General features: G+C 45.7%; 1 protein-coding gene across 2 annotated transcripts in view; it reads left to right on the forward strand.

Annotated features, from left to right (window-relative positions):
• Nucleotides 1–20347, forward strand: part of ZKSCAN1 (zinc finger with KRAB and SCAN domains 1) — a 34111-nt gene extending 13764 nt beyond the window's left edge. The window contains exons 4-6 of one of the 2 annotated variants that reach the window (XM_003815733.6): nucleotides 515–606; nucleotides 903–1029; nucleotides 3958–12343. In XM_003815733.6, the coding sequence (XP_003815781.2) occupies nucleotides 515–606; nucleotides 903–1029; nucleotides 3958–4850 (1112 nt within the window). In that variant the 3' untranslated portion in view covers nucleotides 4851–12343. Of the gene's footprint in view, nucleotides 1–514; nucleotides 607–902; nucleotides 1030–3957; nucleotides 12344–15475 lie in introns of those variants that run through there. The other variant, XM_024929569.3, reaches the window with a different exon arrangement.
• Nucleotides 20348–20483: the final 136 nt, after the last annotated feature.

Consider the following 20483-nt stretch of genomic DNA (forward strand, 5'->3'; position numbering starts at 1 on the left):
ACTGCAGCCTCGACCCCTTGAGCTCAAGCAATCCTCCCGCCTCACCTGCTACTAAAGATTTTAAAGCTGTGTTGTGTTTTCCACAAGTGTAGGCATAAATGGGATTCTCATATCCTGGTATCGTTCCTTGGACTGGAGGAAATTAGGAGCCAGACTTGAGCTATGAGCTGAAGGTACCCACTTTTATAGCTGAGAATAGGAACCTGGGTTCCCATCCTGGCTCTGCCACTGGGAATGTGACATTAGGGAAGTCATTTGCAGTCTCAGGGACTCAAGTTTCCCCTTCTTTAAAATAAAAGGGTTGGACCAGGTGATTAGGACCCTTTTATGACTCCTGCTCAAGAGTAGAGGTCTTGGGAAAACTGAGGCCCTGTGTTCTCTCGTTTGTGTTGTCTGGAATTCTGTATTTGGAACAGTGAACATGCTGGTGCAGGAAGGAACGTGCCCCGAGCCCTTCTTTGAGCAAGGCTCAGAGCGGAGCTGATTTACTCACAGCCCCTTTCTCCTCCCCCAGCTCTTCCTGCTGCCCACATTCCTGCACCCCCTCATGAGGGTAGTCCCAGAGACCAGGCGATGGCATCTGCACTATTCACAGCGGATTCCCAGGTGAGCTGTGGCCCCTCTGCTCTCCTGAGTCCTCAGTGTCTGCCTCTGTTCCTGAGCTCTCTTCATTATCTCCACAGGCCACTCTGGATGCCCCTGCTCTCAAAGAAGCCCCAACCCTGTCCTCTCCTTTTAGCATCTTTCTACCACAAACTCCCCTCCACCCCCAAGTTCTGGCCACCCTTTTCTTCCCAGCGTCCTGTAGCTTTGCAGCCACCTCTCTTCCTGACTCCAGGTTTGAGCAATGGGATTGTCCCTGAGTTTGGGGGGAAATGACCGTTTCTCTTGTGTTATTTTAGGCAATGGTGAAGATCGAGGACATGGCTGTGTCCCTCATTCTGGAGGAATGGGGATGTCAGAATCTGGCTCGGAGGAATCTCAGTAGGGACAACAGGCAGGAGAATTATGGGAGCGCATTTCCCCAGGGTAAGACGGATGCAGGCTTACTGTCTGATAAGATGGTTTTGTCTCTCTGTGTGTTAGCTGTGGGATCTCTGATGTGTTCAATTGAGTGTTGAGGAGTTAGAGACTACCTATCCCCTTTTGTAGACCAGATGGAAAGTGAGAATGTTTGTGTTCATTTAACTCCAAAAGCATGGTACTGTGACCCTGATTCCAGGTGGGTTTTTTATTGCTAAGTAGTTTTTGCTCTTTAAAATCAGAAATAATTGAGTTCCAAGTCCTCACCTCTTCAGCCACTCAGTTGCCTGGGAGGCAGTTCTGCTCCGTTCCCATGGATTACAATTTAGGTGCCTCTGTCGGGGGAATATCTCTTTCCTAGCAGAGATGACCAGGCGAACTGATCATCCGTCTAATCCCAACCCATTGTCCCGGTACCACATTCCCGAAACTACCAAGCATCCTTCTGTTGGCTTTCTGTCTTCTTCCATCCTGTGTGATTAGTGTGATTCCAATACACTGCTTTGTGTAATTCCACGAACTTGCACCTGGACTGTCCTTGTGATGAGGATTCCCAGCTTCCAAACTTAATGGTGATTTTCTGTGAAGAGCTCTGGGTCCTGGATGTGTAGTAAGAACGAGGAAGTTCAAGAGGCATCAGCCAGATAAGACAAGGTGACACTGTTGGCAGACATTTCCATTTGTCTCTGCTGGATCTTAACCCCTCAGGACAGTGCTGCAAAGAAGCCCTCACGTGAGTACAGCAATAGGGAGGTCCACAGCAAGCTTCTACCTGGAGAGGGCAAAGGGAGTGTGAATAAAGCGTGAACATGAAGGATGTTACTAATGAAACATCAAGTTCTGTTTTTGATCAGGCATAAATGGGGCTTATAATTTCTCTTGGTACTTGCTCTTTGTACTAGATGATTTTTTTTTTTTTTTTTTTTTGAGACAGGGTCTTGCTGTTTCCCAGGCTGGCATGCAGTGCTGCGATCACAGCTCACTGCAGCCTCGACCTCTCAGGCTCAAGCAATCCTCCCACCTCAGCCTCCCAAGTAGCTGGGACTACAGGCATGCATCACCATGCCCAGCTAATTTTTACATGTTTTGTAGAGAAGAGGTTTCGCCATGTTGCCTAGGCTGGTCTCAAAACCCTTGGGCTAAAGTGATCCACCTGTCTCCACTTCCTGGAGTTCTGGGATTTCACAGGAGTGAGCCACTGCACCTGGTCTCCAGCATTGTTTTCTGTTTCTTTTTTGTTCTGAGTTATTCTGTGTCAGTCAGTGAAGGGTTTAATTATTTTTACTAATGTCGTAACCACTTTTTTCCACCTACTCCTCTGTTACTTGAGCACTGTCAGCTCTGTGTTCCTCTCCTTGTTGGATAGAAACTATTTCCTGTGTCTGAAGATTCCTGTAGCCTACCAGGTTCAAAACAAGTTCCTTGACCAGGCACAATGGCTCACACCTGTAATCCCAACACTCGAGGAGGCTGTGGCAAGAGGATCGCTTGAAGCCAGGAGTTCAGGACCAGCATGGGCAATATAGCAAGACCACTGTCTCTACAAAAAAATTTAAAAATTAGCCAGGCGGGGTGGTGCAGGCCTGTAGTCCCAGCTACTTGGGAGGCTGAGGCAGGAGGATCACTTGAGCCCAGGAGATCGAGGCTGCAGTGAGCTGTGCTCATGCCGCTGTACTCCAGCCTGGCTGACAGAACAAGACCCTGTCTCAAAAACAAAAACAAAACAAAGTTTCTTGTTTGTTAATCATCAGCTTGTTGATAGAAAACTCACAGAATTGGAGAAATATTTACTATTCCTTTCTTTCTGCTAATACCACTAATCATTTTCTATGAAAGACCTGTTCTTTTTTTGAACTTAAGAATACTGTTAGAAATGGAACATGATGTTTTAAATGTATACATAAACCTTCCAATTAATTATCAGGTGATCCAGTAGTAGACCTGTGACCTCTGAAGGCTCCTGCTTCTCATCCCTTCCCTTCTGCTGTGATTTGTTGTCTTCCCTCTGCTCATTCCCCTTGTGTCTGTTTCTTCCGTCCTCTCCCCATGCTCCCTCTGTTGTCATTTCCCCTTACTCTCCACTCTTTGCCTGCGCTCTCATTTTCCAAATTTTTGTTGTTCCAAAACTAGGACAACAGATCTTCCTGTTGTCCCAGTTTTTCCCCTTGTTTTTCTCCTATTTTATCTCCAATTAATATTGTGACGTCAGGCCGGGTGCAGTGGCTCATGCCTGTAATCCCATCACTTTGGGAGGCCAGGGCAGGTGGATCACCTGAGGTCAGGAGTTTGAGAGCAGCCTGGCCAACATGGTGAAACCCCGTGTCTACTAAAAAAATACAAAAGTTACCCAGGCGTAGGCCAGGCGTGGTGGCTCACGCCTGTAATCCCAGCACTTTGGGAGGCCGAGGCGGGTGGATCACAAGGTCAGGAGATCGAGACTATCCTGGCTAACATGGTGAAACCCTGTCTCCACTAAAAATACAAAAAATTAGCCGGGCGTGGTGGCGGGCGCCTGTAGTCCCAGCTACTCAGGAGGCTGAGGCAGGAGAATGGCGTCAACCTGGGAGGCGGAGCTTGCAGTGAGCCGAGATCACGCCATTGCACTCCAGCCTGGGTAACAGAGCAAGACTCCATCTCAAAAAAAAAAAAAAGTTACCCGGGCGTGGTAGCATGCACCTGTAGTCCCAGCTACTTGGGAGGCTGAGGCAGGAGAATCACTTGAACCTGGGAGGCGGAGGTTGCAGTGAACTGAGATCACGTCACTGCACTCCAGCCTGGGCGACAGAGCGAGACTCTGTCTCAAAGGAAATAAAAATAAAAATATTGCAAAGTCATTTTGCAGCCGTGTAGAAGCTTCCCGGGAAACTGTCGCTTGACCCACCTGTATATTCAAAAGAAAAAGGTGCGATTTGAATTTTCTATTTATTATGTCAGGTGGTGAAAACAGGAATGAGAACGAGGAGTCAACCTCAAAGGCTGAAACCTCGGAAGATTCAGCATCACGCGGGGAGACAACAGGAAGATCCCAGAAAGAGTTTGGAGAGAAACGTGACCAGGAGGGCAAAACAGGAGAAAGACAGCAGAAAAACCCTGAGGAGAAAACCGGGAAAGAGAAGAGAGATTCAGGGCCAGCTATAGGAAAGGACAAAAAAACCATCACAGGAGAGAGAGGTCCAAGGGAGAAGGGGAAAGGATTGGGAAGAAGCTTCAGTCTGAGCTCCAACTTCACCACCCCTGAAGAAGTTCCCACGGGAACAAAGTCTCACAGATGTGATGAATGTGGTAAATGCTTCACGAGAAGTTCAAGCCTTATCCGCCATAAAATAATCCACACTGGAGAAAAGCCCTATGAATGTAGTGAGTGTGGGAAAGCCTTCAGTCTTAACTCCAACCTTGTCCTGCATCAGAGGATCCACACAGGAGAGAAACCTCATGAATGTAACGAGTGTGGCAAGGCCTTCAGCCACAGTTCCAATCTCATCCTCCATCAGCGCATCCACTCTGGAGAGAAACCTTATGAATGTAATGAGTGCGGGAAGGCCTTCAGCCAGAGCTCGGACCTCACCAAGCATCAGAGAATTCACACGGGGGAGAAACCCTATGAATGTAGTGAATGTGGAAAAGCTTTCAACCGAAACTCATACCTGATTTTGCATCGGAGAATTCACACTCGAGAAAAGCCCTACAAGTGCACTAAGTGTGGCAAGGCCTTCACCCGCAGCTCCACCCTCACTCTGCATCACAGAATCCATGCCAGAGAGAGAGCCTCTGAGTACAGCCCAGCCTCCCTTGATGCATTTGGCGCGTTCCTGAAAAGTTGTGTGTAAAGGAAGAATTTGCCATCAAGCTATTTCCCCCTTTTGTTTCTAAAATTATTTCAGAGATGTGTGCTCCTGGAGGGAAAAAGAAATACAGCCTCAACGGATTAAAAAACAAAAGTCACACTTAAGGATCCTTCTAGTCACATCAGCAGTGTTCTGCCTTTATGTAGTAGTTGGGCATATAATCCTTCCACACAGCCCCTGCAGGGAAAAGCTAATCTTACGGATAATCCACGTGAGATTTCCACACAAGAGAAAAGCACACGCATAGTGAAATGTCAGGCTTTTCAGTAATGAGGATACCTTTAAGGCACTCTTGGACTCTCGGCAACCACAACATAATAGTTGAAAGATCAAGATTGGCTCCACGAAAGTGATAACGGAGGTTAGGATGCTACTTGCTGCAAACAAGCCCTACTTTGGCCAACATCCTGCTTATTTCTCAAAAAAGAGGGACAGTGAAAACAAAAACGACATTGGGACATGCTGCTCAAGGTAGTTATATATACGATAAGTTGTATATATGATCACTGGTAGCCTACCAAAGCTGTAGAAATCTAGGACTGTGCTAATCAGTATCAAACCAAAGATTTCTATCTCTTCCTGAAAGAGAGGGTATGTGCACCAGTCTACAGTTCCAAAGGACTGCAACAAATGTAGATGGTTCTATCCTCATCCCTGAGATCAGTTCTACTGAAATGGCAACAACAACTCCAAATACATCTCTCCCTTCTTGAAATCCCTAAAGCACTATCGCACTCCTAAATGCATTTCTCCACAAGTTAGCACTTGATTGTATACTGTCTTTTAATCCTTCATTGTTTCATGTATGAAGTTTTTAATCACCCCCCAACCCCCAAAAAAGATTCGGTTGTCAAGGGATATATTTCTATCCCTGCCAGCACAGTGCTGGACATAGTGAGTACTGAACACCTAAGAGGCACTCATTCAGACTGACTTCTACAGGACTTCTATGTGTGTGATAAAACCTGTGAATCGTGAGTCCCTGAAATATGGTAGCCTGGCCCAGCTTCTAAAGAGGACCTTCGTAGCCACAAGGCATGCTAAACCTCTAGGGTCTGATGCTATTTTTGTTCCAAATATAAATGAAAGGCACTAGTAAGCCGCCTGCATAGACTTTCTAAACAGTGAGTAAATACCATGGAATGTCAGAAATGACTTTATCATCGTCATCTTGAAGAAAAATATGAACATTGATGAAGGTCATTTTTTTTTTTTGACGTCTTTCTGTGGCAAAGCTCTTAGAATTCTTTGCAGTTAGCTGCTGAACAGTATGATGATTTGGGGATTTTCTGAATCATTTGTACTTAGATACTGGAGTTCAGAAGATGTGATTTTTGTTGCTTTTCAGAAGAAGGAACGTGGTAGGGAGTGTTTTTTCCCACGCTTTTCCAGTAACTTTGCAAAAGCATTAATTGTTCACTGGCAATTACTAAATGTATTTTGTTGTTCTGAGAAACTCAGCAGTGTACTGAGATGTGGCTGGCTGTGCCATCGTCATAGTGCACAGTGACTTTTCTGTTTCTTATCACTAAAGACTGAGGTGAGGTTATGAAACTTCCATTGGTCCCATCGTTGTGCGCAGGGTGCAACTGGCTACCTAGAAGCTGATGGCAGGAGACTGTTTCACACACAGGAGATTGTGAGCTGTGTAAGTAGTCATCGCCACTCAAGTAGGACAAGGGTCCTACCCAAGGCTAGGACAGCCCTGCGGAAACAGAAACATAGACTGAGAACAAACCTCAAGACTATCAGTGTGACCTCCCCATAACAAGAGAACCCCATATATAGTTTGAGACTTTCCCTTGAGAAACTTATACTAAAACTATTACTCATCAGTCATTCACTGATCAGCAGCTGAAGTCCATGAGACCAAATGGTTTTATATGGAACCAACAAAGTGGGAGCTAAAACTGCACAGTGGTCATTCTTTGGCCTCTCCTTGGCTTTATGACTTAAACCAACTACAACTTCCCTATAGCTTCTAAGCAGTTTCATCAGCATTACTTGGGAAAACATGTTGCAAGTCAACCAGTCACTAGGATATTTCTACCCATGCAACGGAAGAGAAACCCATTACTCCAGAAGAGTATATCTAAGTAACTAAAATGGAGGCAGAAAATGTTTTAAGGATTTTCTTCAAAGAATAAGCCACAGCAGTGGTTTTGTAGAAAACTCCTGTGCTTTTGAGCAAGGACTTTTGCCCTCTAGAAAGCAACTGAGGCCAGGTGTGGTGGCTCACGCCTGTAATCCCAGCACTTTGGGAGGCCGAGGTGAGCGGATCACCTGAGGTCAGGAGTTTTGAGACCAGCCTGGCCAACGTGGTAAAATCCCGTCTCTACTAAAAATATAAAAATTAGCCGGGCATGATGGTGGGCACCTGTAATCCCAGCTACTTGGGAGGCTGAGGCAGGAGAATCACTTGAACCCAGGAGGCAGAGGTTGCAGTGAGCCAAGATTGCACACTGCACTCCAGCCTGGGTGACTAGCAAAACTCCATCTCAAAAAAAAAAAAAAAAGAAAGAAAGAAACTGAAAAGTGAGGTGTGGAACTCCAGGCAACGACCCAAGCACTTATTTTTTAAGAGGGAAAGGACTTTGGTCATGTTTACATTGGCCTTTGGTTTTTTTTTTTCTTTCAGCCACAACTACATGCTGATATAATTCAGCCATCACTTTTGAGTTTTGTTTTTAAATGAAGGTTAAATGTGACCTGTGCCCTCACATTTAATTCCGTTTCATGGAGACATCTTCCTGACTTTGTTGGATAGCTGCCACTAGGGTTGCTTCGATCTTCAGCCACATGCTGTCCTTGAAGCAGCTATTTGAAGATGTGTTTTCTGAGGAAAACAGGCTACAACTGTTTATTAAAACCACTTGCAGTGCATTCATTTATCAGATGCTCAGTGCAAAGTGTAATTGGGTCATGGTCAAAAACGCTTGCAACATCTAATTGGCGTTCAAGATAGTCATTCAAAAGTTCTTGGCCCGCTGAAGTCTGTTAACAGTTGAAACATTCTACAGTTAACCATTAGCATGCTAGTTGTCCTAATGGAAATTTTTGAAGAGTTTTTCAATATATACCCTACCCTTGCCAGGAAGAGAAGTAAAATCCTCAGGTTGTGGGGTATTTGTTTCTACTCCAGCCTGGCAGGCAAGGCTAAAACCTGAGATTATCGATCTATGAGACATCTTGATATGTAAAGCACTTAATATTAAAGGCATAAAAGTGAAACTGCTAAATATGTATAGAGAGGTTGACGTGTGATACGTGGGACAGTTCACATAGACATCAGAGAATTTATTCCAGAAAGGAGCCTCCTGAATGTGATGAATACGGCAAAGCCTTTAATCACATCTCAGCCCTTAGCATCGGAAAGCTTATACTGTAAATAAACTTGATGAATATTATATGTGAGGAAAACTTTCATGTATAGCACTCATTGCTTCAGACAGAAAATGAATTCCATCGGTATGTTCCAATCATGTGATGAATTTGAGAAACATTGCAAGAGGGAGCTCAATCTTGGCCGGGCGCAGTGGCTCACGCCTGTAATCGCAGCACTTTGGGAGGCCGAGGCAGGCGGATCACGAGGTCAGTAGTTCGAGACCAGCCTGGCCAACATGGTGAAACCCTGTCTCTACTAAAAATACAAAAAAAAATTAGCTGGGCACAGTGGCGCACGCCTGTAGTCCCAGCTACTCGGGAGGCTGAGGCAGGAGAATCGCTTGAACCTGCGAGGCGGAGGTTGCAGTGAGCCAAGATCATGCCACTGCACTCCAGCCTTGAGTGACAGAGCGAGGCTCTGTATAAAAAAAAAAAGTTGGGGGGGGTGCTCAATCTTAACTGCAGAGGATCTACAGATGAAAAAAAATGTGGGGAAATGCTTTAAAAAAATAGCAAAATGTGCAACTTCTTACAAAAATTGTTAACGTTAGGTACTTCTATATATTTTATATGACCATAATGTCCGTGTGTGTTTTGTACCTTCAGTCCCTTGTTATTGTTCTGTATATTACCTGTAAGCAGATACTGTATTTTATTTTAGCCTATTTGACAGAACACATCACTCAGAAAAAGTGAAGTTTCGGAGCAAACAGTGAAGAAATCAGTGTGATTGTAGACAAAAAGTCGGTTCACAGAACGGAGCAGCGGGGAGAGGAAGGGAAAAGCTTCATAGTTTGGTGCTTATCACATCAAGAGATTGGTAAATTTCTGAGGAAAGACAGGCTAATGGGGCACTGAAATGGAACAACTCCTTTAAACATGTGCAGCCTTTTGAATTTTTCCTCAAAACCAAGAAGTTGACCTCTGAGCTGTCAGGTGACCACTGTGTGCAAAGGGGATGGATTCTCTTGTCAGTAGACGGTCTTCTCCATGAAGCGAGAGTAGGAAGTGTACTGGAATGGCCAAGTGGGACTGCTTCAGCTGACCAGGTTCTCTTAAACCGTAGTCATGCTTTCCCACTAACTCTTAAATCCTTATGCTTAGAAAATTGAGGATAAGGCTGGGCACGGTGGCTCAGGCCTGTAATCCCAGCACTTTGGGAGACCAAGGGGGGGTGGATCACAAGGTCAGGAGATCGAGACCATCCTGGCTAACATGGCGAAACCCCGTCTCTACTAAAAATACAAAAAAGTAGCTGGGTATGGTGGCGGGCGCCTGTAGTCCCAGCTACTCAGGAGGCTGAGGCAGGAGGATCACTTGAACATGGGAGGCGGAGGTTGCAGTGAGCCAAGATGGCACCACTGCACTCCAGCCTGGGTGACAGAGCGAGACTCCATGTCAGAAAAAAAAAAAAAGGGGGGGATAGGACTGGCCAGGCACGGTGGCTCACTCCTGTAATCTCAGCACTTTGGGAGGCAGAGGTGGGCGGATCACTTGAGGTCAGGAGTTTGAGACCAGCCTGGCCAACGTGGTGAAAGCCTGTCTCTACTAAAAATACAAAAATTAGCCGGGCGTGGTGGTGGGCGCCTGTAGTCCCAGCTACTCGGGAGGCTGAGGCAGGAGAATCACCTAAATCCGGGAGGCAGAGGTTGCAGTGAGCCGAGATTGCACCACTGCACTCCAGCCTGGGTAACAGAGACTCTGTCTCAAAAAAAAAAAAAAAAAAAAAAAAAAGAAAGAAAGAAAATTGGGGATAGGAGAACAGCAAGGTGGGCATTTCCCGGAATTGTGTGCAGATGCATCCAGTCGTGGCATTGCAAGAAGTCTGTATGATGAAGCTCGGGAAGCATTTTGCAATATTCCCTTTGGCTGTGTTCCTGTGTTCCCTGCTCCCACTTTTCTTCCCCTGGTTTGTGATTATTAGGAGAGAGGTTTTGCAAAGACTCGTTGCTGTGAAAGAATCTTTTTTTAATTTTTATCCTAGAGTCAGTCACTTTTATTCCAGGTAGTCATGCTGATGTACTTATCCAAAGCCAGCTAACCAGGTTCATCCTACCATCCTCATGGAAGACTGTGTGTATGAATTGGAGTAACAGTACTGAAATACACTTAAACAGTGACAGCAGTACTTCCCAGGGTGGGGGCCATATTTCTCTGTGTCCTACTCTGAGCAACTTCTCAGAGATACGAAGGGGCTAGGGTTTTCCCATCTGGGAAATGGGGTGAAAGTCTGCAGATTGTTAAATGAAATATAGAATCAGAGAAAAAGAAAAGTCAGTGATATAAATAGATCATTTCGTAGAAATTAGGGTAGATTTTTATTTCAACTACTACTGGAGAATTTAATAAAAGGCATTATTTGAAAAGTTTTTCTAACATAGATTTAGGGTTTTTTTTTTTTAGAGTGGACACACTACATTTAAAAGCAATTATTTTGCTATTCAGATTTTTTATTATCTGAAAATGAAATTATCTGTTTTACTTTTCAAAGCTTTGTGAAACAAACTTGAAGTTATAGGGAGGTAAGCCATCTCCAACTCTGCAGGTCAAACAAAAGTTTGGGAAATACTTTTGACATCCCACAATACAGAATGTCTTAACATGAGAATTGAATTTCATGATGTGTGGTTCCATTTAATAGCGGACACCACCCCAATCTCATGTTTTCCTGTTACCCTAAAACAGTGGAAGGAAACTGGGTGTTTGGTAGACTTCTAAATCATGGTCTCCGACAATTTGAATCTGAGATTCTCACCTCCATTTACTAAAGAATCGTGACTTAATTCAAATTGCACAGTAATCAGTAAAGTGAATACGTTTTTAAAATGGAATTTTCTCCCTTCAGCAAGCACTCATTAAGGAGTGAGGCTGAGTATTTTAAGATAGAGTGAGATCTGTGAGTGATTGAAAGGTGATATTTAAAAACTTGGATTTCATTCCAGTGTCAGGTTTGGGTTTTAAGTTCCTTTGGTCCAGGGAAGGGTCCAAGCAGCCACAGTTGCCCTAAATCTCCATCATTAAGTCTTCCAGCAAGGTTAAGTGCAGTATGGAAGGAGAAGGGGGAAGAGGACGGTAACGGGCCCACACTCCAGGCTGAGAAAGAGTAATTAGGAGGCCTGAGGAGGGGCCGAGGAAAGGCTGTTGGGGTGTGCTGGGGTTGGTACCCGAGCGCCTTCCCCTCACCTCAACCAGAGAAGAGCATCCGGTTGCTTTTTAAAGCTTTTAGCCTGCCCTAGCAAGGACAAAGCATGTTAGATTAGAGATGCTTCTGCTGATCGCAGGGGTTCTTATTTGAAAACATCTATGATGGGGGTGGGGTGGGAGGAGACAGGTTGTGGTTATGCAGGAAAATCTTGTCCTAAAAATATATGAGTTTGGGGGTAAGGGGTGGGATAGCCAAGCAAAATCAGTAATTATTTTAAGATGAACATATGTATTTTTATTAACTTTTAGTTAAATACAGATTTTACAACGAGGTCAGCATAAGCCTAAATCTATATAGAGGGCTAACTCAGGCATTGTCTTGTTTATTTGTAGACTGGATTAAAAACAACCTGTCCTGTTTTGTCAGTTCCCAGCTTCTTCGTTTAGAATAAATTAGACCAAAAGAAGAAACGTGCTTGTCTCTGTATACCCGCAGAATGAAGTTACTGTTGTTAAAACTGGATTTTTTCATTTTACTAGGTTCCGAAGAGTCCAGATGCTTGGTAGATGTTCAATACGTGATTTTTTTTAATTGAATGTGTTCATTTAAAATCCTCCTTAACATTTCTAGAAAGACTTCTTTCAATAAATAACGGAATCTTAGAGGAAAAGTGGTTTTTTAAAAGCTAGGGAACTCCTCCACTAAAAGTAACCATTGGAAACCTCGAATGAGGGCTAAAGTTTTAATCATAAGAGAAAAGGCAGCATAATGAAATGTGTACACATACATAGTCAGTGGTCCATTTTAGGAAGCCAGTGGCGTCTGATAAAGAAATGTTAAGAGTAGTGAGGTTGGGGAAGGAAATTGTGGGGATTTGAAATATTCTCTTTATGTTGTTTCTCTTCTGAGTCATGGTAAAACAATAAATTATCATCTCTAGGTGGCAGTGCTTGTGCTGGTTTGTTTTTTGTTCTTTGTTTTTCTCATCCTTGGTTGCATAAATACACATTGGGGGCGAAGAAAAAAAAGTATTTCAAAGTTAAAAGACTGGAGCTGCAACCCACAAACAAAATTCTCATGCAAAATTATCTGTTTACTTTGCAAACCAAAATTAAATTTCAAAGGCCACCCAGTCACCTGAATGGACCTCTCCTCTCAGCCAAGGGCATTCCAAAGTTAACCTGAAAAACTAGTTCAGGCCATGATGGGAAGGGGGAGCCAAACATGCCTCATTATACCCTCTCCCCATATGGAATTACTGATAACAACAGACTCTTTAAGACTGATAGACATGGCCAGCCATGGTGGCTTATGCCTGTAATCCCTGCAGTTTGGGAGGCCGAGGCAGGCAGATCACCTGAGGCCAGGAGTTCGAGACCAGCCTGGCCAACATGGTGAAACCCCCTCTCTACTAAAAATACAAAAATTAACCAGGCGTGGTGGCGGGCGCCTGTAGTCCCAGCTACTCGGGAGGCTGAGCCAGGAGAATCACTTGAACCCAGGAGGGGGAGGTTGCAGTGAGCCGAGATCGCACCACTGCACTCCAGCCTGGGCAACAGAGTGAGACTTTGTCTCAAAAAAAAAAAAAAAAAAAAAAAAGGGTGAACTGGGAGGATGTGAGGTTGTGTCCAGGAGGCATCCAAACACATCTCTGACTGTTTTTACTCATACTTCTGACACAATGTGGGATTTTTTTTCATACACCAACCAATTCTCTGGACACCAACTGGGTGCCATATGATTCAATTCAATTCTGACACTACCTGTAACTGATGCAGACTCCACAGGTTGTGGGCTCAGTCCCTCAAGACTGCCCCCATTTCAGACGCCAGTCTTACATTCCGGGTTTTCACCTGTGCTTTGGACCGGCTATAAATCAAGGGCTTCCACAATCTTCTCCTCAGTCTCAGGTTTGATAATTTGCTGGGATGGCTCAAAGGTCTCATATATATTTTTATTATATATACACATGTGTATGTGTATATGTGTATAGATACACGTGTGTGTGTGTGTGTGTGTGTGTGTATATATATATATACGAATACACCACCACACCCAGGTAATTTTTGGGGTTTGTTTTTTTTTTTTTTTTTTTTAGACGGAGTCTCGCTCTGTCTCCCAGGCTGGCGTGCAGTGGCGCCATCTCGGCTCACTGCAAGCTCCGCCTCCCAGGTTCCCGCCATTCTCTTGCCTCAGCCTCCCGAGTAGCTGGGACTACAGGCGCCCGCCACTGTGCCCGGCTAACTTTTTTTGTATGTTTTAGTAGAGACGGGGTTTCATAGTGTTAGCCAGGATGGTCTCGATCTCCTGACCTCATGATCTGCCTGCCTAGGCCTCCCAAAGTGCTGGGATTACAGGCGTGAGCCACCGCACCTGGCCTTTTTTGGGTATTTTTTGTAGAGACAGTCTGGCTATTTCCCAAGCTGGTCTTGAACTCTTGGGCTCAAGTGATCTGCCTGCCTTGGCCTCACAGGTGTGAGCCACCACACCCAGCCCTATTTTTTCTTAATAATTATTTTTTCTTTTATAGAGATGGGGGGGGGTCCCCCTATGTTGCCCAGGCTGGTCTCGAACTCCTGTCCTCAAGCAATCCTCCCACCTTGGCCTCCCAAAGTGCTGGGATTACAGGCGTGAGCCACTGTGCCCGACCCAGAACTGGATTTTATTTTTCTTTATTTTTGTAAGACAAGTCTCGTTCTGTTGCTCAGGCTGGAGTGCAGTGGCACGATTGTGGCTCACTGCAGCCTCAACCTCCTGGACTCAAGCAATCCTCCTATTTCAGCCTCAGCTGGGACTACAGGCATGCATCACTATGCCTAGATTTTTTTTTAATTTTTTGCAGAGACAGGGTCTTGCTATGTTGCCCAGGCTGGTCTCAAATTCCTGGGCCTCAAGCAATCCTCCCACCTCAGCTTCCCGAAGTGCTGGGATTATATTCATGAGCCACCATGCAAGGGCCTAAAATCCAGTTTTAGCAAGAACCCTGCTAAGTTTAGCAAAAACCTCCCACCCTCCATATCTACTTAGGCTTTTTTCTTTTTCTTTTCTTTCTTGATTTTTTTTTTTTTTTTTTTTTTTTTTTTTTTTTTTTTTTTTTTTTTTTGGAGACAGAATCTCTCTCTGTTGCCCAAGCTGGAGGGCATGATCTCAGCTCACTGCAACCTCCACCTCCTGGGTTCAGGTGATTCTCCTGACTCAGCCTCCCGAGTAGCTGGGACTACAGGTGCACACCACTACACCCAGCTAATTTTTGTATTTTTTTTAGAGACGGGGTTTCGCCATGTTGGCCAGGCTGGTCTCGAACTCCTGACTTCAAGTGATCCACCTGCCTCAGCCTCCCAGGGTGCTGGGATGACAGGCATGAGCCACCGCTCCCAGCCCATATCTAATTACTCTTGATATTTATCTGGTCAGGTTCCTTGTCCTCCACCATGCCCCAGGCGATGTCTGATCAGCCTGGCCTGTGTTCAGCAAGAATACCCCTTCCCTCTGATGTTTCCTCTTGATCATTTTCCATCCACTGACCCCCATCCTGCTCCTTGGCTATAAATTGCCACTTGCCCATGCTGTGTTCAGAGCTGAACCCAATCTCTCTCCCCTCACTGCAAGACCCCACTGCAGTGGTTCCTGTATTTATTAGGATGGTCCTGAATAAAGTCTTCCTTACCATGCTTTAACAAGTAGCACTGAGCCGGGCGTGGTGGCTCACGCCTGTAATCCCAGCACTTTGGGAGGCTGAGGCAGGCGGATCACGAGGTCAGGAGATCGAGACCATCCTGGCTAACACGGTGAAACTCCGTCTCTACTAAAAAAAATACAAAAAAAAAAAAAAATTAGCCAGGCGTAGTGGCGGGTGCCTGTAGTCCCAGCTGCTCGGGAGGCTGAGGCAGGAGAATGGCGTGAACCCGGGAGGTGGAGCTTGCAGTGAGCTGAGATCGTGCCACTGCACTCCAGCCTGGGTGATGGCGTGAGACTCTATCTCAAAAAAAAAAAAAAAAAAGTAGCACTGAATAATTTTTTTCATGAAGTTTAACTCCACCATTCCACTTTCATTCTCTTTTCCTTTCAATTTCTTTAGCAAATGTCTTTGCAGCTTTCCAACATGCTGCACATGTCTTCTGCTTCCTGGAAGAAAAAGGACATGTTCAGAGTTGTCATGCGCCAGAGGCTTGCCCAGCCTGCTCTAAGGGAAGTCAAGGTTTGGTTACCCTCTGCTGGCCAGCTGATGGCAGCAAAAATAGGTGATGATGAGAACGAGCGAGGAAGATCCAGAAATGCACCTTTTTAGAGAGAACCATGAACACCTTACTGGAAATGGAAGGAAGGTGCCAGAGACAACACTAAATGCTGGAATCTTTTCCTCTCCTGGGTTTCCGCTGCAAAGGGCACTGGAATTATTTTTCTTTTGTCAAGCCAATAATCTCCCAGGCATGGTGGTGTGCATCTGATCCCGCTACTTGGGAGGCTGAGGCAGGAGGATTGCTTGAGCACAGGAATTCTCGACCAGCCTGAGCAACATGGCGAAACCCCTACGAAACATTTTTTCAAAAAATAGGTGCGGTGCGGGTGCGGTGGCTCACGCCTGTAATCCCAGCACTTTAGGAGGCCGAGGTGGGCAGATCCTGAGGTCAGGAGATCCAGATCATCCTGCCCAACATGGTGAAACCCCATCTCTACTAAAAATACAAAAAGCTAGGTGTGATTGCGCATGCCTGCAATCCCAGCAACTTGGGAGGCTGAGGCAGGAGAATTGCTTCAACCAGGGAGTTGGAGGTTGCAGTGAGCCGAGATGGCGCCACTGCACTCCAGCCTGGCGACAGAGCAAGACTCAGTCTCACAAAAAAAAAAAAAAAAAATTGTCCAGCATGGTGGCGTGCATGGGAATTATTTTTCTTTTGTGGTCCCAGCTACTCGGGAGGCTGAGGCAGCAAGATTGCTTGAGCCCAGGAGTTCTCTACCAGCCTGGGCAACATGGTAAAACCCCTAGAAATAATTTTTTAGGGGCTGGGCGCAGTGGCTCACGCCTGTAATCCCAGCACTTTGGGAGGCCGAGGCGGGTGGATCACGAGGTCAGGAGATCGAGATCATCCTGGCTAACACGGTGAAACCCCGTCTCTACTAAAAATACAAAAAATTAGCCGGGCATGGTGGCGGGTGCCTGTAGTCCCAGCTACCCGGGAGGCTGAGGCAGGAGAATGGTGTGAACCTGGGAGGCGGAGCTTGCAGTGAGCCGAGATCGCGCCACTGCACTCCAGCCTGGGCGACAGAGCGAGACTCCGTCTCAAAAAAAAAAAAAAAAGAAATAATTTTTTAGAAAAATAGCCAGGCATGGTAGCATGTGCCTACTCGGGAGGCTGAGGTGGGAGGATCACTTGAGTCCAGGAGTTGGAGGCTGCAGTGAGCTATGATCACACCACTGCACTCCAGCCTGGACAACAGAGTGAGGCCCTACCGCAAATAAATAAATAAAAATAAAAAATCTCTTGAGACACAGCAAGCACACAGGATTGGAGAATCTGGCTTGTGCTCTCAGCTTTGATACTAATTAGCTAACTAGTGTACCTTGGATCCGACTTCTTCAGGCACTGGTTTCTTCAACTGAAAACAAGAAACAAGAGTTTAACCAGATTGTCCTTAAGGTCTGTTTTGACATTAATATTTTACAGCAGCTCTAAGCCCCTTTGCTTGAGGAGCATCTCAGCCCCGGAAAGGACAATGGGTTTGGAAATAGATGGATTTTCTTCAAGCCCCAGCATAACCACTTAATGATTTCATAACTAGACAAAGACCCGTTGACCAAGAGGCTGAATGGAGCCCCGCCAAAGCATCGACACAGGTGTGGCTCTTGAAATGTGTGTAGGTTTCCCGGTTCTTCCCTCTGTCCTGGTGATCCTGTTTCCATTTCCCATCTCTTTCTTCCCCGTCTAACTGACAGGCAGTAGAGCACAGGCTTTGGAGAAAGGGGGCCAAGTTTCACTCCTGATGCTCCCACGTATCAGTTGTGTGATATTGGAAAAGTGACTTTTTGGAGCCTGTTTCCTGGTCTATAAAATGGAGATTTTGGGGCCAGGCACAGTGGCTCACAGTGGCTCCCAGCACTTTGGGAGGCTGAGGCAGGTGGATCACTTGAGGTCACGAGTTCAAGACCATGGGGGAATGAATTAAAAGGACTAACCATGTAACAATTGTTAAAGCTGGCCAATGTATATGGAGGCTTTTTTTTTTTTTTTTTTGGTGAGACAGAGTCTCACTCTGTCACCAGGCTGTAGTGCAGGGGTGCAATCTCAGCTCACTGCAATGTCTGCCTCCCGGGTTCAAGCAATTGTCCTTCCTCAGCCATCCGAGTAGCTGGGATTACAGGCATGTGCCACCACACCCAGCTAATTTTTGTATTTTTAATAGAGACAGAGTTTCACCATGTTGGCCAGGATGGTCTCAATCCCTTGACCTTGTGATCCGCCTGCCTCAGCCTCCTAAAGTGCTGGGATTACAGGCGTGAGCCACCGTGCCCTGCCAAGGCTCATTTTTTTTTTTTTTAAGAGAAAGCAAGTTTATTAGAGAAGTAAAGAAACAGCCGGGCACGGTGGCTCACACCTGTAATCCCAGCACTTTGGGAGGCCTAGGCGGGCAGATCATGAGGTCAGGAGATCAAGACCATCCTGGCCAACATGGTGAAACCCCGTCTCTACTAAAATACAAAAAAAATAAAAAATTACCCGAGCGTGGTGGTGCGCGCCTGCAGTCCCAGCTACTCGGGAGGCTGAGGCAGAGGAATCGCTTGAACCTAGGAGGCGGAGGTTGCAGTGAGCCGAGATTGCACCACTGCACTCCAGCCTGGCGACAGAGTAAGACTCCATCTCAAAAAAAAAAAAAAAGAAACAAAAGAATGCACATGGAGGCTCATTTTCTCTAATTTTGCATGTCTTTAAACATAAAAAATTTTTAAATTATCCTGGAAAACGTCAGGGAAAAATGATATTGAGTATCTATGAATTCATGACACGTATGGACAGGGAATTCCACGTGCAGGCAGCCATATTGGTGTTCCTCAACACATGTGAGTTTTGCAGGACCAGACAAAAGCAAACTCACAGGGGGCCCAATGGAGTAGTGCTGAGGTGGAAAATACAGACTCTTCAGTCTGGAAACCTGCAGCTGAGCCAGAGCAGCAGGAGGAAAAGGCAGGCAAAGACAGCTTCATCGAGTCCTGCAGCATTGGAAGGAGTTCAGCCCCTAGGTCTTCTGCTCAGGAAGTTTAGGACCCACAGAAGGACAAGGCTACTTCTGATTGATGTCACCATGACCCTGGTCTGCAAAGTTGAGGACTAAACTCTGACTGTTTTCTTCTTTTGCCCAAATTACTATCTAAGGGGCCTGGAGAGTCACCCCCTTCAAACCATAAAGCCTCATCAGACAGGTTTTATTTAACTTTATATAACCTGGCTGACTTTTCAACCAGGCTCTGGCATAACATCACATGGCAGATAAAGAAGGAAACGAAAATATTTCCACCCCAAATATGTTTTTTTGCCATATCTTGAAATAATCCTACCAAGCTGTCTTCTCGTGGGGAAAATCTACACTTGGTAGAGAATCCCCTTCCCTTTCCAGGCCTTTTTCCTGATCCAGGAGAGAATCAACTGGGCGTCTGGTACTTTTTAAAGTCTGATAAGAAATATTTGCAGTCTGTTCTTTCTGAAGCCGGCTGCCTGGAGGCTCCATCTGCACAATGGGAACCCTGGTCCACAAGGACCTCTTGAGACTGTACCTTGGGCCATTGGTCACTCATATTTGTCTCAAAATAAATAGTTCAGCGGTCCCCAACCTTTTTTGGCACCAGGAACCAGTTTTGTGGAAGACAATTTTTTCCATGGATGGCAGGAGGGGGATGGATGGTTTCGTGGTTTCAGGATGATTCAAGCACATTACATTTATTGTGTACTTTATTTCTATTATTATTACATTGTAATATATCATGAAATAATTGTACAACTCATCATAACATAGAATTAGTGGGAGCCCTGAGTTTGTTTTCCTGTAATTAGAGGGTTCCATTGGGGAATTATGGGAGATAGCGACAGATCATCAGGTATTAGATTCTCATAAAGAGTGCACAACCTAGATCCCTCGCATGCACTGTCCACAATAGGGTTTGTGCTCCTGTAAGAATCTAATGCTATGGCTGATCTGACAGGAGGCGGAGCTCAGGCAGTAATTAGAGCAATGGGAAGTGGCTGTAGATACAGGTGAAGCTTTGCTCCTGCAGCTCACCTCCTGCAGTAACGGTCCAGTTCCTAACAGGCCATGGACTGGTATCTGTCTGTGCCCCAAGGGTTGGGGACCCCTGCCTTAGTCAACCCAGACATTCCTTTCTATTGATTATAGGTCTTTAGACAATAACTTTCAGCCAGTTGCCCATTAGAAGACCCTTGAGTTCACCTATGACTTGGAACATCCCCGCTTGGAATTGTCCTGCCTTTCCCACAGAACCAATGTTCATCTTACATGTATTGATTGGTGTCTTATGTCTCCCTAAATTGTATAAACCCAAGCTGTAGCCCGACCATCATAGGTACATGTTCTTAGGACCTCTTGAGACTGTACCTTGGGCCATTGGTCACTCATATTTGTCTCAAAATAAATGTCTTCAAATATTTTACAGTTTGATTGTTTTCATCAACGAAGTATTAACTCAATCTCTGGCTTCACGGGCCAAGCACGGCGTTCCATGTCCATAAACTTGGACCGAGGAGCTGGACCCAAGGGTATCCAGTGACCTCGATCCAGGTTTATGGACAAGGAACCCTGTGCTTATCCCAAGGGTACTCAGGGACCTTGGGCTCTGAAGTCCACGAGGGTGACCGAGGTGGCTGCCTCAGCCCATGCCCTCCCTGCCCCAGGGCGTCGGGGTTGGGTGAGAGAACCGCCGCAGCCTTCATCTGGTCTGACCGTCTTCGGTAAAAACAGAAAGAGTCCCTGGCTTTTCATTTTCGGGGTGGACTCAACTCCTCCCTGATGTCCCAAGGACCAGAGACACAGAGAGGACCTCCCGAATTTCTAGAGGGGCCGCTACGGCCCCGCACGAC

The sequence above is a fragment of the Pan paniscus genome, chromosome 6 (assembly GCF_029289425.2).
Source record: "Pan paniscus chromosome 6, NHGRI_mPanPan1-v2.0_pri, whole genome shotgun sequence".
Taxonomy (NCBI): domain Eukaryota; kingdom Metazoa; phylum Chordata; class Mammalia; order Primates; family Hominidae; genus Pan; species Pan paniscus.